Here is a 24603-nt window from a genome sequence, read left to right as displayed (position 1 = left end):
CCTCATTGCCTTGCATTGATTTGCATAAGCAATTTCTTCCTTGATAATTGGAGCCAAACATATCATGTTGTAGGTTACCTTATGGAAAATAGCAGTTAAATAGTAATCAAGAAAAGTTTATCTTTATCTAACTCTAATCCTAGCTGATTTTGAATTTCCACCACTGGATGAACAGGAAGGTGACTCACTCATTCACATTCAATTGTAGATTTAATTGTTTGAGTTTACATTAGATATTAAGAAGAGGTTTTTTTTTATAATTTCATTTCCCTACTGTTGACTCATAACAACATGAATAATGTTACTAAGTTCAAATCATTAAAACAATATTGTTTTGGTTTTTTAAAAAAGGTAATAGTCCTTCATACTAATTACTGTTTTAATAGCTAGTGAACCAATCAATATTATCTGAGGGATTCATAATTGTAACTTTATATTATTATTGCAGGAATAATAAGTGGAAAGGAAAAAGGTAATTACTAGGCATATAACATGTAGAAATGAACCAAAAAGAGTTTAAGCTATTAAAAATTTTCAGTCCAAGAGACTGAACACTTGAATTATTTTGAATAAGTCTAGTATTTAAAACTCCAAAGATCCTAGCTACTGGGGTAAGTACTCTTTACTGATCAAAATTCCAGGGGAAAAATGGACAGCTGTATGGTAGAAATGGACTTTAGACCAATACCTCATATCTTATAGCAAAATAAACTCCAAATAACATAACCCAGATATGAATTGCCACATTATAAAAAAAATAGAGGAACAAAGAAGAAATTACCTTTCAGATTTATGAACAGGAAGAAAATTTATAGCCAAATAAGAGAGAGAAAGGGAATATCAAAGAAGATAAAATGGAAATTTTAAATACATAAAATGAAGGTTTTTGCTCAAACTAATCTAATATAGCTAAAGTTAAAATCAGTAAAATGTGGAAAAAGTTTTCACACTGTTTCTTTAATAAATTTTAATTTCCAAAATATTTGAGAATCTGATTAGAATTCTAAAAAATGAACACCATTCCCCAATTGATAAGGATATAAACAACAACCTCAGAAAAAAAATAGCATATCCTACATGAAAAAGTGTCCCAAATTACCAATTATTAGAGAAATGCAGATTAAAGCAACTAAAGTTCTACCTCACATCAATTAGGTTTGTGAAACTAACAAAAAAAGGAAAAAGAAAAAAATGCAATATGTGGGAGATACTGCAAGAAAACATCGATAACTATAAATGCCTTTTAATCTATCAATACTGCCAGAAAGACAAAAAATGTTTAGAGCAGTTCTATTTATAGTAACAAAGAAATTGAAAATAAGAGATCATTATTTAGTTAATGGTTGAATAAAATACTGTATATAAATTACTGGATTATTGTACACTAAGAACAAAAGAATGAGATGGCTTCAGAGAAAAGTTGGGAAAATTATATGAACTAATTAACAGTGAAATGAAAAGAATCAGAAGAAAACTTTATATTATAAAAGAACAATTCCATTACACTTAAAATATTTGATCAATACAATGAGCAGTTGTGATTCCAGAGAACCGAAGAATTCTGCCCACCATGAAAGAGATGATAAACTAATAAGCAAAATGATAAACACAGTTTTAGATGTGGTTAACATAAGAAATTGTTTTATTATTTTACTTTGCTTATATGATACATGGTTTCTATATTTCTATTTCTTTGTTTTCTTAAGGGGTGGAAGGATAAAAATGTATATTTGGTATTTGAAAAAATATTTAAAAGGATAAAGCTATATAATATTTATTTGTAAAAACAATATCCTAGAAAAAGTTAAAGTAATTTTAATTAAATGCTTATTTAAATGCTTATTTAAATAAATTGCATATTTTGATAAGAGATTCGAAGGATAATTTATATTTTAACTGTTTTAAGGTAAAGGAATTCATCAGCATATTAGAAATGAGAATAAATATATGTGAAGTGAAATAGATCTGCCAACATTTTTATACTGACATATTCTTATTATCCTTGACAATGGAACTGCCAATTTTTTACTCGAAAATGGGAGTATATGGTGGAAAAATATGAACAAAGAGAAATGGTACTAAAGATAAAGAAATACATTCTGGAGGACAATAAAAAAAATTTAAAGGCATTCTCAATGACTGATTTTCAAGATAGTACAAAGAGATTTCAAAAGAATGGAAAGAACTGTCTTAAAAGCTTTTAGAGAAGATAACAATAGCTCTAAATTCAAATGCTTACTTGATTATCCCTAAAAAATATCTTTATGTCAATAGTCTATGAACAAATAAAGAGAAAGGAATAATAAGACTTCCATTTCCTATAATATGCAGTGAAATAAATCTACTCAATGACAGTGCTGATTGAGACATATGATGAATAAAAGATCATATAATGTTGTTGATAATAATATGTTGATTAAAAATGGAGTTAAATTAGAGATCAAAATAATTTAGTCAAGGAACTTCAAAAGCTTCTCCTCTGATGTCTCATTATGTGTAGAAAATTCTCTTGAGAAATGACAAAAGTGCAAATTCACCCAGGTACTTTCAAGACAGAAAATGTCCAAGTATGGGTCCTATCAACAAATCATGCTTCTTTTACTTGAGAAATATCCTAGATAAAATTATAATTTTTGTGGAAAGAGGCTACAGCAATTAACAGAACTGAAAAAAAACGTATGATTCACTTCAATGGTAAGTTGTTCCCTAGTCACTTGAGACAATGTTTTACATTAAAGGAAAGGTTGTGAGATGTGATTATAAAGAAGAAAAGTGGTGGAAAAGTTCTAATGCACTCAATCAGGATTCTGATCAAGGTGTTCCAAAGCTACTACTATCTCCTAGGAAGGAGATGAAGATAATAATTAATAATAATATTAATAATAATAATAATAACTAGCATTTATATGGCACTTATTATGGGGCCAGGGACTGTGCTAAGCTCCTAACAATAACCTTGGAAAGCATTTCATTTTTATCTTCATTTTAAAATGAGCAAATTGAGGTAAATAATGTTAAATGACTTATCCTAGGTTACAAAGTTAGTGTCTGCAGTGTACTTGAACTTAGGTCTTCCTGACTCTAAGTTTGGTCCTCTATTTACTGTACCACATAGGTGATCCAAAAAAAAAAGCAGCTCTAAGGTGGAAATGAGGGGAGGAATGGATAATTACATTAGGAGTGAAGAAAGGGCAATGGTTATGGCAAGCCAGCATCCTGATGTCTGTCAAGAACAAGGCAGTGGTATGACAGTGGTGAAGCAATAAGGTAAGTGGGGTAGTTAAGGTGAACCAATAAAATGGGGTAGGGAAAACATAGAACAACAAAACCTGAATGATTTTCTTTCTAGGGCTCCAAAGGGCAATACTGTAAATCACAAGGCCTTTATCCTACCTGGAGATGGAAGTTTTAGAGAGAAATAGGGGCTCTTCAAAGCTCTGAGAGTAACTCAATTCTCAGACTTTTGGTTAACTCAATTCTCAGACTTTTGATTTTATGTGGGTTCCATGTGTTTTCTTCCTACTAGGAATCCCAAATGGGATAGAACTTTAAGTCATGAGAAACAAACACATCCTTGGTATACGAAGTGGAGTGAATGGTGTCAAAATCATTTATCAAGGCCCATCAATTGGGGAATGACTAAACAAGTTATGATACATGAATGGAATTTTATTGTTCTATAAGAAACCATAAATGGTCAGACTTTAGAGAAGCATGGAATGGATTACAAGATTTGATGCTTAGTTATGGGAACAGAACAAAGAAAACAATGTACACATTAACAACAACATTGTGAGATGATCAACCTTGATGGAAGCAGTTGCTCTAAGCAATTCAGAGAGCTAGGACAATCATATTAAAGCATCTATGGACAATGCTATTCCCATCCAGGGGAAGAAAAACAAAACAAAACCAAAACCAAAAGCAACCTTTCAGAACCTGTTGAACACTTTTTAAAAAATATCTTTTATGTATGTATCCCTTTCCCTTAATCCTAATTCCTCACACTGAAAATGACTAATCTGTAAACCTGTTTATCAAAAATATGTATGTACAATGCTAACCTGACTGTACTCTGCTGAGGGGAGAGGGGTAGGAAGGAAGGGTGGAAATTTTGTAATCTAAAAATATGCATGTGCATATGGATGGAAAAAAATAAAGATGCAACTAAAAAAAGAATATCTATCAAATCTCTGAATCTTCATTTCATTTTTTTGAGGGGGGAGAGGGCCTTCCATGGTAGTACTATAAGTAAAAAATAGTACAGTTCTCTAGGGTCACATGGACAACCAAAAAAGGAAAAAAAGGGTTCTGATGTTGAAGGCTTGAGTATGAGTCCTTTTTTTCCTTTGTGTTTTACTATGCTAATAAAACCTTTTCTATTCTTGCTGCCCTTTAAGAACAAGTGCTAATAAGGGAACATTACATCAAAATGAAAGTGGAAATACTCAAGTTCTACCTTTATGATCAAGAATCCGAAATTCCCATGTTCTGTTTAGGTAGGGGCAAATGACTTTTAAGAAGCTAATAGTTAGCTAAAGTAGATGATATGAAGAAAGTTTCTGAGCAAAGTGTTACATGGATGGATGGGTATGGGAGGGGAAGACATGGAAGGATTTGTAGGTGTGAAGCAACACAGTTAAGAAGATCCTGGGGGGTCTGAAAATCAGGAAGATTGTGGTTTCAAGTCTCATCTCTAACATATACTGACCAAGGGTAAGCCATTTAACTGCCACAGGCAATTCTCTAAGGTTATAAATTACAGAAGAGTCATCAATAAATTTCAGTGGAGGACGTTCCATGCTATGAGTTCCCCAGATAAATTATATAACTCATATACATATATACACACAAGAGTAGATACACATAGATATTTTGGACAGGGGCTGCAGCAGAATAATGAACTGAGTCCAGAACAATATAAGAGGTTGTAGTGATGGTAGTGGTGGTGGTGTTCAATCATTTTGGTCCTGTCCAACTCTTCATGTGTCCCATCTGCAGTTTTCTTGGCAAAGATAATGGAGTGGTCAGCCATGTTCTTCTGCTCATTTAATTGATGACAAAACTGAAGCAAGTAGAGTTAAATGACTCACCCAAAGTTGTACAACTATCTCAGGATGAATTTGAACTCAGACCTTCCTGACTTCATACCTGGGTACTGTATATATTGTGTCACCTAACTGCACGAGGACAAGATTAGGCATCATTTTTCAAGGATATAATCCTTTCCATAACCCCAAACTACTCACTAATGTAAAATAAGGTTGTCTGGCTGGTAATCATGGTACACCACTACCAAATGAATCAAGCCTACAGATAACCTAAAGAGTATTGGAAGATGAATGATGGGTGAAAGAAAGATACAGGATATTGAAATGAATAGACATATTCCTTCTTTTTGACTTCCATGACAGGACTTCTCTATTTATTATCATTTATTTGCTTACTCTCTCTTTCTACACATATGAGCAGTTCCCAAGGCTCTCATTACAGGATCATAATATTAAATTTGCTTGCTTATTTTGTAAAAACTATCTCCCAGATGAATAACCAAAGGCTTAGAAGTAGCCAAGTAGTAGAAAGGAAAGAGGCCTGTACTTTGGGTCAACAGAGACCTACATTGAACTCCACCATTGAGATTTACTAGCTAATTGACAATAGGAAAAAAAAAAAACCTCTTTAAGGCTTGGTTTCATCATCTGCAAAATGGCAATAATAATAATATATTCTGTAGCGTGATAATTACATATATGTATTATGCCAACCATAAAGGACTAAGTAAGTGTCAATTGGTCATTACTATCTAGTTCTAAAATTTTTCAGTGGAATTTAACATAAATGGTCTTGGAGTCATTCTCCTACTATCATTCTTTTATCATATTTAATGTTATCTAGGCTTTGCATAGGTACATCAAATAGCTTTCATTAGTCAAATAAAGGTACTTGGATGTAGGCTTATCCTCTATATCCTCAAGAAAGTACATTGTCTTATAGTAGATGAGTCTAATAGTAGTTGATATTCAAAAGTATTTTTAGAGATCAATGTTAATATCTGGGAATTTGTAGATCTATGGCAAAGGCTGCACTCAATAGTTTGTTGCTTTAGCTCCACATTTAGAGTAAAAGAATTTGTTTTCTCAGATCATGAAATGGAGCAAGCCGCTGATGTATATCAAATCTTGGTAGGCATTTGATAATTATTGAAGTTTTACAACTTGAAGCGTATTTCAGAGATAGTGGATGACAGTCAGACATGAATGAACAAAAACAATGATATTGCATAGTTTTTTTTCAACTAATATATTATGTCACAGATCACCACACTGCTCCCCAGAACCTTCTCACTCTAGCTTTCACTTCTACATCCTACAGCTTTTTGCTCTGATCGACAGCTCCCTTACTGAACCTCTATTAGAGGAAGCACTCACATTAGTCATCATTCTGTATTCAAACTCTTACCATTCATGATATCCTAGACAACCACACCACCTTCACCTTGGACATAAAATCCCCTCATCCCCTTTTCCCCATCTTTTTTGGATTGCTTTTATGTGCTGTCTTTCCCCACTCAAATGTAAGCTCTTTAACAACAGGGACTTTCTTTTTGTTTATATTTGTATTTTTTGGTATTTAATATAGTGTTTTGTTGTTTGTTTTTGTTTTTTTAGTTTTTCCAGGGCAATAGGCTTAAGTGGCTTGCCCAAGGCCACACAGCCAGGTAATTATTAAGTGTCTGAGGTCAGATTTGAACTCAGGTACTCCTGACTCCAGTGTGGTGCTCTATCCACTGCACCACCTAGCTGCCCCTACCATAGTGTTTTGTGTGTACATACAATAAGCTCTTGCTTAATGAATTTCTGTCTCTGTCTCTCTCTCTGTCTCTATCTCTGTCTCTGTCTCTCTCCCTCTCCTTCCCTCCCTTCCTCAACATTTCCTTATAATCTATACTGATCATTTATGTCTGGGTTCTTTAAATATAACATCCTTTCTATAATTTTCAGTGGCAAAGTACTTATAATAAGTTGCCATCAATGCCCCCCTCTTTTTTTTTTTACAAAACAAATTCATATGATAGCCATTGTTTTGATATATTGTTGGTTAAATTACACAATTTTCCTCTTCACTCATACTAGCTGATGACATCCTAGACTATACCTTTATACCTCTTACCCCAGAAGAATCCTTCTCATCTTAGCAGCACTTCTACTTCCCTATCTTCTCTTGTTTGGATTGGCAATGTCCTTTCTGAAACTCCATTTAAGGAAGTACTCATACCAGTCATCATGCTGTCTTCAGACCCTGACCAGACAATACTGCCCTGGGAATAGTCCTCTTAAAGATTATTTCTGTTCCAACTTTAAATGTTATCTATTCCATAAAGCCCATTCAGTTACATTTCACAAACCCAATAGCACATATCTCTTAATAGCATTGACCGCTGCTCAGTGAATTTAAAGCATCTCTATGGATTTCTGACCCATTTGTCATTTACTCTAAGAATATCTATCATTCTTCCCCCTTTTTACAGAGGACATATTAATTGTGTATGTGTTTTTATTATGATAATTTATGTCATGATCTATTTTCCAGTTTCAAAAGAGCACTTATAGATAGAATTATATAGATTATATAATTATATTGTTTTCCTATTCATCTTTGATATCAGGATGTCAGTATGTCTCCTACCCTATTCAATGACAGTCTTCTCTTTAGTTGTATGTTCATGTTGTATGTGTCTTTCTTGAAAGGAATCAGTGTACATAACACTTTCATCCAATGGTTAATTGGCAGACTTCCAGATTCAAACTTTTTGTGTTCTGTTTTTATCATTGCATGATACACATCAAATTATATTACATGATATACAAGTTCAAGGACATTTGAGAAAGAATCTATAAGATGCAGTAGCTGTTAAGTTTGTTTTTAAGTTGAGCCCTATAACAAATAGAAGTCATCCATGGACATTAAAGGATAATTTAGTTCAATTACCTCTTTATAAGGAAGCCATAAATGATTTAAATGAAGTTAGAAACTTAATGTCTTATACAGTATCCCCCAAAACACTATGTTTTATATCAAGTGTTCCTAACATCATTATTTTGATGATGCATCTTAACAGACATCAGTTTTCCATATGGGTACTCCACTGCAGTGGTATCAAGGTCAAAATGAAAGGGATACTTGAATGTTGACTTAGAAAACCACACATTCACATGATTGATGTCGTACTGCATTTTTATTTAGTAAAACATTACCTAACTACATTTTAATCTGGTCTCAGTTGTAAACTAGGTTTGCAGGCCAATAAATTTGACACCTCTGCTATAGAGGTCTCCATATCTACTTGAGGGTTTATTTTTTGCATTTGCAGACATGATTAAGCCAAGAATGTAGAATTGAATCAAAGTTTTGCAAAAATCAACATTAATCACATAAATATCATTGCTCTTTCAGAACATTTGTTCACCAGTCACCCAGTCAAGACTAAGTTGTTCTTTACATTAATACTTTGCATATCCTTCATATGTATTTCCTGGTGTATTTTGATGTTGTATGCTACAATAGAATGTAAGGTCCTTGTATGCCCCTTGCTTATTATACATACATTGTTCATGCTCCAGTAGAATGTAAAGTCCTTGCATGCTTACATACTGTACATTTAAAATTTACTTACTTTATACATATTATTATTTCCTGTCAAACTGGATCCTGGATCCTATTCCATCTCCACATATTTGTATATGTTATCTTTCTCCCTAGAATGGCCTCCTTACCTATATATATTTATAGATAAAAACTAACTCCTCCACTAAAGTCAAGATTAAGTGCCCCATTTTTCATGAAATTTCCCCTTACCCTCCCATCTCATATCTTCCCCCAAATATATTAATCTTCTCTGCTGTTCTGCTCATTTAGAACATTACAATTTGTAGTATACTTATTTATGTGCACATATTACTAATTCTGCTAAATCCTAATAAGCTCGTTGAGGGCAGAGACTATTTAAAAAAAAAAACTTTTCCAAGTACCCTGCACACAGTGTTTAATTTTGCATCCATAACATTTATATTATGTAGAATCTTAATTTATCAAGTTATTAAAGATTGTTCTATTAAAGCAAATCAAATTATTCAATGGATTTTCATTATAGATTTGCATCTGTACTGCCTCTCGTCCTCAGTGTAAACCCAAAGGAACCTTCTATTTGGGCTAGGTGCCTGTTCATAGCCCTTTTTATTTCTTTCCAAAGTGCAAATGATTCAGTTCACCTGCCCTCTTCCACCTGAGGCCTTTGCAGAATGATGAGTAGGTGTCCAATTTTCCTCCTTGACCCACTTATCTTTGTAACAATAAAAGAAACTATCTTTAAGTTTTCTAAAGCATTTACTACAAGTAGGTCCAATTAGTGTACTATTCAAAGTTAAAATTTTGTAAAATAGTTTAACTGGTTCCAGAATTTGAATAATGAGACCATTTCAAAAGATTCATTATTGGCACATAATGGACATTATTGGTATATTGTTGGGGATAATAGATGACACATATTATATTAACAAAAGAATGCTACCCAAACCCTTCTCAGACTATGGGCTATCTCTTTCTGCATATGAAAGGCCAAGAAAATTTATACTGTATCTTGTATTGCAGAAAAAAACAATGGCTACTGGCAGAAGGAAAAAATGGCCTCTTCCCTTAGATTTCCCTTTTCCCTTCATCTGCCTACCTGGAGGGGGGGGGGGTGGAGATGGGGAGAAATGGAAAAGGATTAAGATTCCAAGAAAGAAATTTGGTAGATTTTTAGAGAAATGACTGTTATCTTATAGTCTAACCTACAGGGATTAAAAATGGGAAATGTTTGGCATTACAGGGCTTGTTATCCTTTTTGTATCATGGGATCCCTTGGAAGTCCAGTGAAAACTATGAAATCTTTCTCAGAATGAATAAAATGCAATTATATTGAAATACAATTATCAAAATATTTCTCCATCCAAGTTCACAGACCCTCTGAAACCTAGTCACATATCCCAAGACTAGGGGAAAGTTTCTGACAGAAGGATCTAAAATACAAAACTGGAATTGGAGTCTAAAGAAAAGAATTAGCCTGAGGGTATTAGTTAACTGGGAGGTCCCTTTTTTTAGGCTTGCTTTTTTTTTTTTGCAAGACAATAGGGTTAAGTCACTTGCCCAAGGCCACACAGCTAGGTAATTATTAAGTGTCTGAGGACAAATTTGAACTCAGTTACTCCTGACTCCAGGGCCATTGCTCTATCCACTGGGCCACCTAGCAGATCCTCTGTTTTTTTTTTTAAATCAAAAATCTTGGCACCTGGAGGGTAAGGATTTCCAGATACTTAGTTGAGAGGTTTGTGAGTCAAAACTGTGAGTTAATAAGATAAACAGCTCAAAGGGTGGGTAGGGCATTTTTGTTGGTTTTAGGCAATTGTTTATGCTTTTTCTAAGAATGGGGAGGTGGGGAAGAACAAAAAAATAATAAAGTGTCTGTTCCCTCTGTATGTACTTTCCATTTCTTCACATAACTAACCCTATTTTAAAATAGACTCCAGTTCATATAAAATTTCTTATATTTTGCCATACTTTAACTCAGTTCTAGAGCAAGGAAAACCAAAAGATAAAATACACCTTGTCTTGGACCACCTGAGGGCAATACTGAACTAATCAAGTAGAGAGTCTCCTTAACCCATCCTGAAATACAACAAACTACCCCCAAGGTCAGTGAGACTGACCAGTTATCATCCCAGTATAACTATGTTTTTTCAAGTACTGTAGGAAAAAAGTCCACTTCCTCTAGAGAGATGTACTTCTCATATACTAACTTTTACTACTTCTTGTCTTGCCTTGTAACAGTATAAAAAAATAAGGCCTTTTATAGATTTGTATTCTACATCATTAAGAGAGTTTTCTTGCCAGAACAAGAAATTACTGAAGGATTTCAAATGAGCCAGAAACCTAAGATTACTTGTTCTGCAGAGCAATGTCTAATGAAGCTGCATTCAGCAGAATAGTGTCCAGAGAAGTCTATGAGGGAGAAGTAGGCATATGAGGGATAGGACAGGACACCACTATCCCTATAGTGTCAGAGGTTTCAATTCCCCCCTTTACATATGCATGCTGATCATATATGCTCCTTATATATTTATTCCTTCCCACAGGCATTCTGATAAGCATGTTTCCTGCCTACCTAGCTTTTCCTATATTAAGTGTCTCTCAGCATATACTCTGGCCACCTATATTTCCTATGAATATCTTTCCATGAGGGACCCCTAAAGGGTCCTTTTCTCAAGATGCTGTGCCTAGATGTGGAAGCACATGCTACAGGGTCATGAGGGAAATGTTTTGTTACTGTTTTTCTTATTATGTCATTTATTCAATGTTCTCGTGTGAAACTGATTACATCATCTTACTATTAATGGCAACCATATTATTTGGGCTTATAGTTATGGTTTTTAGGGAATGTAGATGAACAGAGTACCTTGAATCTGAGTAACTGTCCTTGGGGGAATTGTAATTTGTAAAAATGTAAATTGAAGGGGACTACTTAGGGAACCAGACAAAAAAGAGGAAAGTAGATTTTTTTAATGTGGTAGAAAAAGACTAGGCTGAGAATTCTGACTTCCTGTCTTAGTTTGGCCATTAACTTATTAGGTAACCTTGGAGAAGTCACTTAACCTTTCTCAGCTTCAGATTCTTCATTTATAAAATGAGAATTTTTGACTAGATAATCTCTAAGGTCTCTGCCAGCTTTGAGTTTTTAGGATTCTCTTAATCTCAAAAATTATATGTAAGTCCTTGAAAGGACCCCATAGACCATTGGGTACTTGGTTTTACACAGAAGAAAAATGAGGCAAAGATTCATTTAGGATCATATAGTCAGTGCCCTACCCACTTTGTCAGATTGTTCCTCACAACCTATACTTCATGGGATTCTTCTTGTTAGTTGTTGATCAACATTTGGTGCCTTCACTGACCCATTTCTAGGATGTCTTCCCTTTTCCCTTTGTTATGGAAGTCCTATCCTTAACTCATGCCACTCTCTCCACAATCTTCTCTCTTGTCCCAGTAAAAAGACAATAAATGACAATTGGCACAGATCCTGTTGACCCAAAACACTCAAGATAATTCATTTACATTTCCAAGGGAACTCTCAGTCTGGTAGCTATCAACTCTGGCTTCACAAATAAAAATCATCTTATGACACTCTCTAAAAGACCCTACTACTAATGGAATTGTTTCATCCAAACCAGAATACATTTTTTTTTTGCAAAGCAAAAATAATAAATGTTGTTTTGGTTCAGATTGAACTAGTATGATTAGTATTGTACTTGAGGAATATTAAGGGTTTAAAAGGCTTTTGTGGACCGGTCTAGGAGCTTAAACATAATTTATACCATCGTTTATGAAGGGAAATTAGTTGTAAGTGCTCAAAAAACTGCTTTAAAATTAATATATCATTTCTATGGTGTTTAAAGTTTGCAAAGCACTTCACAAATATTATCTCATTTTATCCTCAGAACAAACTAGGAGATAGATATTGTTATTCCCATTTTACAAATGAGGGAACTGAAGCCCACAAAAGATAAATGACTGAAAATGTCTGAGACTGGATTTGAACTGCCATCTTCTTGACTCCAGGTCCAGTGCTCCATCCATTATCTGCCTTAGCTACCACTTGAGAATACATTCATCAATGGTGTCTACCTGTACCCATGTCTATAGCCCTTGATTTGTTGGCAAAGAAAATAACCTTAATGAACATGAGAAAAATTGGGGAGGTTTTCTGGAGGTGATAATTTTGACATGTTAAATTAGCTCTTTCAACAACTTGTAAGCCAAGACTCCCCAGAGTCCTCTTAAGACAAGAAAGCTTATCATTTTCCAGCCTATGACCACTCAGATCTCTGACATAGATTGTCTGTTCAGGAGGTCAACTCCAGAATGTATACCATACATCTTCATGCAGAAGATATGTTAATTTATCACCCAGACACAGAGGCTTACTGTAAACTAATCCAAACTGCTGATGATGCACTAAATCAGATTGAGGGATGAGCATAAATACAGTGGCAAGTGAAGTTCAGAAGGATCAGAAGGATACAGATCTGCCTGATCAATGGAATGTCAAAGAGCAAATGAAATGGAATGTTGACAAACATATGGCCCCACACCTCAAGTTCAAAATTAAGCAATTGAAGCATGGCAAGACAAATGTAAAAGTGCTTGAAAGAGAGGGGGGGGCTGCAAGAGAAGCCAAGGATCAAATGCTAGTTCTTTTAGATAAACTACTGGAAAAGGGCAGATTTTTGACCAGTTTCTTTCCTTACTCTATGGTGAATATACTATAATGTTCACAGGTTTAATAGGAAAGTCACTTTCTTACAGAAAAAGAAATCTCTTTGCATAGCATGGAAAAGAGCTGTAATGATAAAGATGTGTTCTGGAGGAATAAGCATTTTACAAATAAAATAGTTTTAACTCAATTTGCATCAATGTACAACATGGAAATAAGGTAAAGACTGACAAATTGCTTTCTGTGGGTGTGGGGGTGAGGGAGGGAAATAAGACTGGGGAAAAATTGTAAAACTCAAAATAAATAAAATCTTTAATTAAATAAAAAAAGAAAATTGTTTTTATCACCTCAATCTACTGAGAGATCTATAAATGCTGATGTGGACATACAGTAGAACTCTTTTATAATAGATAATTCTGGACTATTGGACTAGGGACTTCACCTGTGATTGCATTCATCTAGGGAAAGGGGGTATGAAAAGAATTCACTTCACTAGTACACAATGACCTCTTTCCTCCAACTGATAATTTTAGAAAGGTACCTAGAACACTGAATAGCTAAGATATTCGCCCAGGCTTACTTATAATACTGTTTGTCCTTCATTTTCAAAGAAGATCACAACATTAGGAAAGTAATGCCATGACAATATGAATTGGATTAGAGTAAGAGGTGCTGTGCTAAGTTACCAGCCTTACTTTCTCCTACAAAACTATCTGGGTCCAGTGGCCAGATAGGAATCAGGATGACTGGAGATGACACTAGATGGCTTTAAGGCAATTAAGGTTAAGTGACTTGCCCAAGGTCACACAGTTAATACGAGTCAAGTGTCTAAGTCCAGATTCAAACTGCCGTCCTCTTGAATCCAAGGCCAGTGTTCTATCCACTGTGCCAAACAAATTCAATATGTCAGAGATAGGAATTGATCCCAAATCTTCCTGACTTTCTGCATAGTTCTCTTTCTAAATAAATCAAATACTAATAAGTAAAATCCCATTTGTGTTGCCTTGAGCAAAGCACAGATCATTTCTAATACTACTATACTCTCAAAAAGAAATAAGAATTAGAGAAGTTAAAGACTGGGGGTGGAGGGGGATGAGGGAGGGAGAGAAGAACTGGTATGTCCAGATATCAAACCTGTATTTCCCAGAGATTTAGTTAATTCCAGAACTCTTGTCCCAAACTTTCTCTAAACCCTACATGTCCTCCATATAGTTTTCTTTATTAAAATGTTTTATTTCACATATATAAAAGACAAATCTGTAAGAAAGTGATTTTCCCCATAAATCTGTGAACATTATAGTCTGTTCACTGTAGAGTAAGGGAAGAAACTGGCAAAAACCTGCCCTACAGATTGATAGATCACAATATTCTATATATAAGGCAAAGAACTGATTAGATTCCATTGGAATACATATTCCAACTCCTGTTGGTACAAAAACTTCAAAACTTTATATCTGGGGAGCTGGAAGGAAGGGATGCAGGAAGTAACTTCCCCTTACAAGGTATTTCCTCTCACTTTTGTTCTATATATCTATGGTTGACATAAGATATTTAACTTTTGCTTTATGTTTTACCTTTTGGTAAGTTTTGGTTAAAGGTAGAATTATGGTACTAAAATATGACCTGATCCCAGATGTAGTTTATTTAAATTTCAAAATGAAAAGCTTACCAAGAGCAGACAAGATTGATTACTCTCTCTGTCTTAGCATAATTGTATTTCAGGTGAACATCAATTTACTTTAAAGGACACTTCTAAGTAGCAGAATGCATCATAAATAATTCATCAATCACAGCTGCTGGTAACCTGATTTACTCAAACAGATTCCAACAGAATAAAAGAGTTGTATTGTTTTCCATATTTGTGTTTGTTTTCAAACAGTTTAAGAGACTAGCTTTACCATGATTCACTACCTGGAAGACTTCATGCTTCAAATTCAGCCTGGAAAAATGTGTTTCTAGTGATATAGACTTATTAATTAGAATTTGAAATATTCTCAAAACCAAAGAGCAATCTTTGTGTATCTAAGTCAGAAGCAATGGTAAATGTACTTGGGGGGGGAGGGTGGAGCATGATGAATTTTTCTGCATGTACGTCATTCTAGCAAGGTTAAAATTATTCATTTTTATCTCTGTATCAACTTTTAAACATAATTGAAGTGAAGCACATTTTTCTTCAGCAAATTCAACCAGGTTATTCTAGTTTTTGAACACTTGAAAATTACTTCAGCTTGGCAGGGCGCATTAAATGGAGGCAAAATCATACACTTGTTCAAGTTCAGTCAGTTGACACAGTGAGAATTGTATCTACAACTTCATCTATCATACTGAAAGACACTGCTTACCTTTACAAGTCTTCATGTTTTCAATCAAATTCAGCAACCCTGTATTGGTGATTTCCTAAATCTTGAGATATGCTTTGAAAAGATCATAGTGACAAGAAGGGGAAAAAAAAGAAACAAGAGATAGAAAACAGGCTACTTACTTGTAGACCCCTCTGAAATACTGAGTGACCCATAAAATTAGCCAACATTCGAATTAAAGCTGCACCCTGTGGGAAACAATATGGAGAGTTTCTGTTTCAATAATGAATAGAAAAATCTTGCAATCACCAAATCTTTGCAATCACCAAAAGTACAAAACCTATTTTATTTAATCTCAATTCCAACAAGTGAATTTCTAAAACAATAATATTATCAAATGAATATCACAAGTCTACAGGGCTCCATAATTTCAAAAGTATCTATAGATCTTGTATCTAGTAACAACCCACAACCCTTCTGTAAATATAGAAGATGGAATCCCAAAATTGGAGTTGTGGCAAATTGTGGCAAAAAAATAACGTTTGTCTGTTTTAAATGCTTTCTTGCAACCTAACTGGCAATAAACTTGTCTGATCCTCAGATGACAGACATTATTACATAGGGTCTATATACAAAATCTTTTCAAAGATTTGGCAAATTCGGCCTGGCAAAATTTAGCAAAAATGGAACTCTATTGGTATGGTCTTGAAAAAAGCCAAGATCATTCACCGCATGTGAGAATGGAATATGATATTTAGAAACATCTCCCTATGGAATAGCCATTTGTTAGTAACTGTTTTCTTTTTCTTGTAACTGTAGCAGTGGCTTAAAAGTAAAGCAACATATGACTTCAGAATGACAATGTTCTGGGTATGGTGTCTTAGGTATAGAAATTGTTTCTAAAATCTGCTTGCACACAAGAATTTTTCAAAGTCATTCAAAGTCATATTGGTTACGTTAACCTCTCAATTTTCTTTAGAAATGGCAGAGGAAAAAGTGCTGATGTTCATTGGTCAAGAGGAATGGCTTTCCCATTAGAGTTGTCTGAGCCAATGAAATGACTGGTCCAGGCCCTATTCTGTTACAAGAGGCACTTGAAGGAATGGATACCCAAGTATCAAGTTAGGAAGATCTCATTGCAAGTGCTAACTCCTTTAATTCATTCCATAGTTAAGTCCATGAAATTTGTGTGGCCCTGGCCATGTCATTTGTCTTAAGAAAATCAATGAATAGACTACAAGTAGCAGATGATTTTATAATGTTGGATCAAAAAGCTTGGAGGGTCGGGTAGCAATCTAGTTTGACTCTTATTTTTGTTTTTGTTTTTTACTGATGAGTTGTGTGATCCCAAGCAAGTTACTCTCAGTGCCAAAAAGTTCTTTAAGATCAGAAGTTGCCAGCGACTTTAAGGTACTGGGTGTATAGATGGAAGGGATCTCAGAAGTCATCTAGGATAATGCCTTCATTTAATACATGAGGAAACAGAGGTCTACACAACTTAAATGACTTTTTATGTTCACACAGGTAATAAATATCAATGGAAAGGGAACTCTGACTCCTCAGACTTACTACTGTACATGCATCATGGACAGAGGGAGTTTCCACCTAGAAAATTCCCAGTGCCATTGAAAATCAAGTCATAGATCTAAAATAAATAACAAATGAACAATTATAGCAATAATAAAATAATAGAAATATATAAAATAGTCTTGTATTATGACAGCTAATAGAACGGAAGCAGTCAAGCTCTAAGCTAATTGTCTGGGCTTTATTCTCCATTGCTCAGTTTATCCATGGGGTGTTTATTAGGCCTTGAACTTATCCTAAGTCTTATGTATATATTCAATCACCATATTCATTGAATGAGGGGGTTCATTAAAGGCATTAGTAGTCATTTACATTAATACTTTAACTTATTTTTTCTTTTACCAAATGCTTTTCACTCTAAAATGTTGCGCAGTTATCCACATTTTAGGCAAAGAAATTAAACTGCAAAGAGGCTGAGATTTCTCCAAGCTCACCCTGTGAATAAATGGTACAGCCCAGAACCCCCTAATTCTAGTGAATTAATGGAATGACAGATTTTTGAATTGGGAAAGTTTTGGACAATAGAGTATAGCCCTCTGGTCCTATTTTGTTATTTTAGAATACAAAGATGGGATTTTTAAGTCATTTTAAAGACATAATACCAATTGATGATGATGATGATCATGATGATCATGATGATCATGGAGGTAGTGGAAGTGGTAGTATTGATGATGGTAGGCAACATTTACAAAACACTATACAGTTTTCAAGTAGTTCCATGTACATTGTCTCATTTGATTTTCTCATGACCCTTATCACCCTAATCAGATTTTAAAGATGAGTACAATGAAGTCCAGAAAGGATAAATGCATATAGGGCATATACATACTAAATGGAAGAACTGGCATTGGTTGGCAAATGAAAATAATTAACTACAAATGAAAATTAAGTTTGTTGGGATAAAATATGAAAAACACATATGAAAGCATTTCCAGTTTCTAAAGAGTTCCTCAAAAGAGACTAAAAATTTGTGATGCATAGATGAGAAGCCCTCAAAATAAATGTTACCACCAGGAAAGTCTCTTTATCAGTAGTGATTTCCATACCATGACATGGTCTATGGAAACAATGCTTCACTGCTTCAGGTTAATTGCATTCTGTGCAGCAAACTTTCATGTAAAACAAGTGCATTCTCTGGTTTTTATTTAAGCAATAATTTGTTTATGTTGCAGACTGAGAGAAGCCTGGGATAGAAATAAATGTACATATATGTACATATATACACACATACACACATACATACATGTATATATATATATATGTATATTCCTTTTAGTCTTGTATTAATTACCTTTCAACTTCCTTCTCTCCCCATTTCATTTTATCCAAATGTCTAAGCCATTAAATTGTGAACTCCTTGAGGGCAAGAAGTATCTTTTGCCTCTTTTTATGTCTTTTCTGCTTAGCACAGTGTCTAGAACATAGTAGGTATTTCATTAATGATGAATGGTTGATTAACAGAACCAGAAAACCACAGAATCTCACAGTTGAAAAGAAAATCAGAGATCATCCAGTACAACTCCTATGCAACAAGGAATCACAGCTTCTACATTCCCAACAAAGAAAGATCACTCAAGCCTTGGATTAAAGATATTTAGGTAGGTAAAATTCATTACCTCTTGAGATAGTCCATGATTTTTTGGATTCAGCTCTTTTTTTTATTATTGATGCTTTACTTTTTGAAATACATGTTATAGAAGGGTTTTTTAAATCTTCATCTATATGCCAATGTATATTTCTAAGTTACACAATTTCCTTCCACCCTCCCTTCCTACCCCCCTCCCCTCAGTAATGAACAGTCAGAATAATATTGCATTTACATGTTTGTGTTAAGCATGTTCACAGGTTAGCCATTTTAAGTAAGAAAAATTAGGATTAATGGAAAGAAATACATGAGATTTTTTTTAAAGTGAATGTAGTGTTCCTTATTTTCTGAAGGATTTTTATTTTGTTTTGTTTCATTTTTCATCCTCTGAATGGGGATAGCATTGTCCATAGTCAGTCTAATAAGGTAGTCCAAGCTCTCTGAACTGCTGAGAGCAGCTGCATCCATCAGGGTTGATCATCTTACAACGTTGTTGTTAATGTGTATATTGTTCTCTTGATTCTGCTCCCTTCACTCAGTATCAGATCCCGTAAGTCATTCCATGCTTCTCTATAGTTCAACCATTTATGGTTTCTTATAGAATAGTATTCCATAGTATTCATGTACCATAATTTGTTTAGCCATTCCCCAATTGATGGGCATTCTTTCAATTTCCAGTTCTTTGCCACTACAACAAAGAGCTACTATGAATTTTGGAACATGTGGGACTTTCCCCATTTTTTTTATGATTTCTTCTAGATATAGGCCTTAAATTGCTGGGTCAAAGAGTATGAACAGTTTATTTTTGTTGGATTTTTTTTTCAGGTTTTTGCAAGGCAAATGGGGTTAAGTGGCTTGCCCAAGGCCACATAGCTAGGTAATTATTAAGTGTCTGAGACTGGATTTGAACCCAGGTACTCCTGACTCCAAGGCTGGTGCTTTATCCACTACACCTTGTAACTGACCCTGTATGAACAGTTTTCATGCTCTTTGTGCATAATTCCATATTGCTCTCCAGAAAGGCTGGAACCATTCACAACTCCATCGTTCACAACTCCATCAATGTCCCAATCCTCCCACAACCTCTACAACACTGATCATTTTCCCTTGTCATCTTAGCCAATCTGATAGGCGTGAAAGGATATCTCATAGTTGTTTGCATTTTCATTTCTCTAATCATTTAGGATTTGGAGCATTGTTTTCATATGATTTAATTTCTTCATTTGAAAACTGTCTATTCATATCCTTTGACCATTTATCAGTTGGGGAATGGTCAGCTCTAATGTTAAAGAACATTTTGCTTTAAATCAAGTCAAAATGTGTCCATGATTATCTATGATCATAACACACAGAGAAGCAAAAAGAACTGGTATCTAGAAGGAAATAAAGTTCAATTGGGTTAAGTTGGAAGATGATAGTGCATTTCTGCTAGATCATGTTTTAAGACATGTAAATATAAACAAAAATCCTGATTTCCCTAATCTCCCAAAGCAGCAGCACCTAAACTCTTTTAAGCAAATTTCCATCCATTTTTTGTTTTTTTAAATGGGTGTGTACCCCTTAAATATGTATATTCACTTTAATATAATTATAATAACTGGTTAATAATTTTGGACATTGTAAAATAATATGACAAAACTATTAATAGGATTTTCAAAAGTTGAACTAATATTTGAACCTATAGTCAAAAGCAAGTCTTTGGAATTTATTGAGTAAGGGAGTTTCATGGTCCTATCTGTGTTTTAGGCGAAGTACTTTGACAGTAACTTCCCCAAATACCCTAGATTTGACTATGTTGTATTAATTCTATTTAGATTTATTCTTTGTATAACTTTTTGAGAGTGGGGTTGTTTCATTCCATTGCAAGTCTTTCTCCAATGTCCAGCACAGGATCTAGCTCATTAGTTATTTAAAAATATTAGCTTGATTTCTTAATATTTTTTGTAGGGGAGGAGGGCAATGCCCAGAGTCACTTAACCACTCAGTGTCCTAGACAACTCTCTGAGTCCTGCTTTTGGAGTCCCTATAACCCCCCAAAAAATAACAAGAAAAACCCAGTCTCTTTTCCTATTCTTCTTCCTTGTGATTTCATTTTATTGATATCCACCAATAGCTGCCATGAAGGGAGGTAGGGAATTTATACAAAATTAGTGCTGAAGAAAATCTACCACATGATTGGCTATCACAGGGAGGGTGAGATGTGACTCACCTTCCCGAACTTTAATTGAACCTTACCCCTTGAGGTAAAATAACAGTCCCCAGGGATAAAACCCTGCCTTCTAGTTTGGAGAACACTGTTCTGAGTCATAAATATGTTACCAGAGAAGCAAAAATCAATTTATTGCAACTGTCTGGTTTCTTTCTCTTCTTTCTGCCTTTTTTTCATCATAATTGCAAATACTTTTGTGATATCTTCTTCTTCCACCTATTTTCTCCACCAAATCTGCTTTCTCTAACTCAATTTCACCTATTGACTTGGGAAAGGGTTCACAGGGATGACCCTGGAAAAGGCAAATACCTCTCTCCTTTCTCTACAGCTAGAGCTGTTCCATTCAATTCTCAGTCTTGAAATACTGACATGTAATTTCTAGAACTGCTTCATTCAATTATAGAATTAAGAATTCTATTTTGACAAAGCAGTTAGAAGTGTCCCTGGAGCATCTCTTTAACTGAATTCCTTGAAGTGTGAGTGTTAGGCAACATAGTATCTAATGAAAGTTTTTTTTTCATAAATCTAGGCTTTGAGGATTTTTTGTGGTAACTCAGTCTATTGTGAATCTGACTTATGATTATATCGAAAACTAAAGCAATTCTCATTGGAAAGTCAAAGCTACTACATTCATGGAACAGAAATATGTGTCTGCCAATATTCCTAGCAGGAACCTTTGTACTGGGGGAATACATATGGGAACCATATTTTCTGAACCAAAAGACATGGCCTGACAAATATTTCTTTAAAAAGCCTCATGGAAAGTAGTTTATTTTCTAGAAATTAGTGTGCTCCCAGAGAATCCATGATGAATGGTGGCTGGAGGCAAAAGGTACAGAGAGGTTTCCCTAGTCTATGTTCATGGCGACTGAAATTGCTTTATCTTAAACAAAAAAACAAGAAGAAAATAAAATTCCATTATCTATGCCCTAGTTTTAGTTGTTTAGAGAAACTATAATAATGTGATAAAAATATATTTATGTATGTATATAATACACATATATATAAGCTAAAATTATAAATGGAAAGAATAAAACATTCAAAATAAAATGTGAAATTATAATGTTCACACTTGATAAAAAAAAAAAACAAGAAGTGATGTAGAAGACAAGTTGCCAATGCTTCTCTGCCAAAGACGAGGGATATCAAATATTGTATATGATATCAGAGTGTTCAAAAATTGTGGTTAGTTTTACTGAAACTTTTTTAACTTTCTCTTCTTTATTTTTTATTTTTAAGAAGAAATGACTGTCTGAGCAGGAAAGAGAGAAATAATACATTGGGGGAAAAGAGAATATGAAATCTAAAATATCATTAAAATTGTTTTTAAAAGAAAAATTAATAATACCATACATATAATCCTAAACTCAGACAAATCTCAAGAATCAAATTGCCATGGCATTGATATATTTCATTATTGAAACTAATTTTTGGTCTGCTTTCCATCAAATACAACTTTGTTATTTTTACAGTTAAACTTAGAGTTTACAATAATACTTAAATGTAGTTCTCATTTTAAGACAATGTCATTTGTCAAGTTATACCCATCCAGGGAATCTATGTCTATAGGTTTCTGAATCATGAGTTCCATCATAGCCTCTATTCCTAACTGGAGGGAGAGGAGATAGACAAGAATGGAGAAGAGACTACCAAATTCAAGAGTTTTCTCTGACCACATTTAGAGTTCAGGAAGTACCTGACCTGTTATTCTCATGTCTTTCTTTGAGTCTTTTGAGAGGTTCCTCGTTGACACCAATTTGAATATTCTGTTGAGACTGGAAAACAAGAAATTTCACTTTTTCTCCCATTTCCATGAAAACTGAAAAATTCAGCAGGTTCCTGAATGTTGAACCAAATTCATACATCTGAAGTAAAAACTTTAAGCATTTCAAAGCTTCAAGGGATTGAAATTTCATAAAGCGGATTGTTACCCTATCCAAGCCTTGGTTATACTAAAGCGAGGGGAAAAAAAAAAAAATATATATATATATATATATATATATATATATATATATATATATATATATTCATTAACCAAAGACAAGCCCTTTGGTACTCAATCCCTTCAAACTTAGATTTAGTCAGTCAGTAAATTAATATTTAAGAGCCCACTGTGAACTTGGCAATTTGTTGACAAAAAATGGTCAGCTCTCAAAGGAGCTTATAGTCAAATTGGGGGATACATGCACAAAACATTTCTATATAGCAAACTGTATCTAGAATAAATTGGAAATAATCAACAGTCAACAGAGATAAATTCTGTCCCTGGGCTTATCCTTAAAGACTTTTCCATCTGGTAAAATTTTCAAGAATTTCTAATCTATTGGTTATAGCTTTAGAAAAGCTGAGGTCACATTCACATCATGAACAGAAATTAAAGTAGGACTTTAACAGAGATAAACCTTCCATAATTGGATGTTTTGTTTTCTGTTGACTTTTTTTTCCTTGTCTATGATATAACTGGTTGTCCAAGACTTTACTATGACATACAGAGAATTAAAGGCTGAAAGTTATTTTAATGGTGCTGGGAGTATTGTAAATAATAATCCGTCCTTGCTAAATCTATTATGTGGTTACACTAGAGTAATCCCTACCAATTTAGTCTATTGCATCCTAAAATTTGTTGTAATCCCTCTTGAGGCAGAAATGTGTGTATAAATATATATATATATATATATATATATATATATATATATATATATATATATATATATATATATAAATTAATTCCACAGTAATTAATGCCAGGGAGCTATTTGATAGATTGGGTTATATATAAATTGTATTTAATTGGTGGTACTCAGCTGAGAAAAGTCATTTTTTTTTTGCTAGGTTAGATGCATCCCTGATAGGGGGAAAAACTGGCAGTTGGGCAACAACTGCTTAACTGGGAAGTGGGTAGGGTCTCCACAGAGTTCTTATGAATTGCTAAAGGGAAAATTTTATATTTAGATATGTTTTCATAAGGTTGTGCCTAAAGGTTTGTGCCCTTAAGCTAATCTTTTACTTCTTCTGATTGTTTCCATTTTATCATCTAGCTATTTAGTAGAGTGAAACTTTTTATCCCAAATTGAAGGCAAGGTCAATGACCTCTCTGAGTCTCAGTTTCCTCATCTGTGAAACAAGGTACTTGCACTAGGTCTACTGCTCCAAGGTCAAATTGTAAGTTTGCTTTAAGTTTCTATCATCAATATATTTGCAGCTCTATGAGCTGAATATTTACTCCTCTTTTTTAAGCCTTCTTAACTCACAATATGCAGGGTGTCCCAAAAGTCCCAGTGCAATTTGAAGTTTTGGGGGTTTTTTGGTTGTTGTTGTTTTGGTTTTTTGTTTGTTTGCTTTTTAAGAGCTTTAAAGTGAACAAGACTTTTGGGACACCCTGAATAATCATCTATTAAAAAAAAAACTACCTAAATTTGGGGAACCACATGCAAGCTAAAGTTGCAGACTGAGAGTTTAAGATCCTTAAAAAAACCCAATCATTTGCCTGGAAAGACATGCATGAACTGATGCTAAGCAAAGTGAGCAGAATTAGAACACTGTATACACTATAGTGATATTGTGTGATGATCAATTATGATGTACTTGCTTATTTCAGTAGTACAATAATCAAAGA

General features: G+C 34.1%; 1 protein-coding gene across 1 annotated transcript in view; it reads right to left on the bottom strand.

Moving 5' to 3' along the window:
* TRHDE (thyrotropin releasing hormone degrading enzyme) overlaps window positions 1–24603 on the bottom strand; it is a 475008-nt gene that overhangs the window by 133404 nt on the left and 317001 nt on the right. Inside the window, exon 7 of the mRNA XM_074220778.1 lies at window positions 15789–15854. Coding sequence (XP_074076879.1) covers window positions 15789–15854 — 66 coding nt within the window. The remainder of the gene's footprint in view (window positions 1–15788; window positions 15855–24603) is intronic.

The sequence above is a fragment of the Macrotis lagotis genome, chromosome 2 (genome assembly GCF_037893015.1).
Source record: "Macrotis lagotis isolate mMagLag1 chromosome 2, bilby.v1.9.chrom.fasta, whole genome shotgun sequence".
NCBI classification, from domain to species: Eukaryota; Metazoa; Chordata; class Mammalia; order Peramelemorphia; family Peramelidae; genus Macrotis; species Macrotis lagotis.
This window is presented reverse-complemented; position numbering and strand designations above follow the sequence as displayed.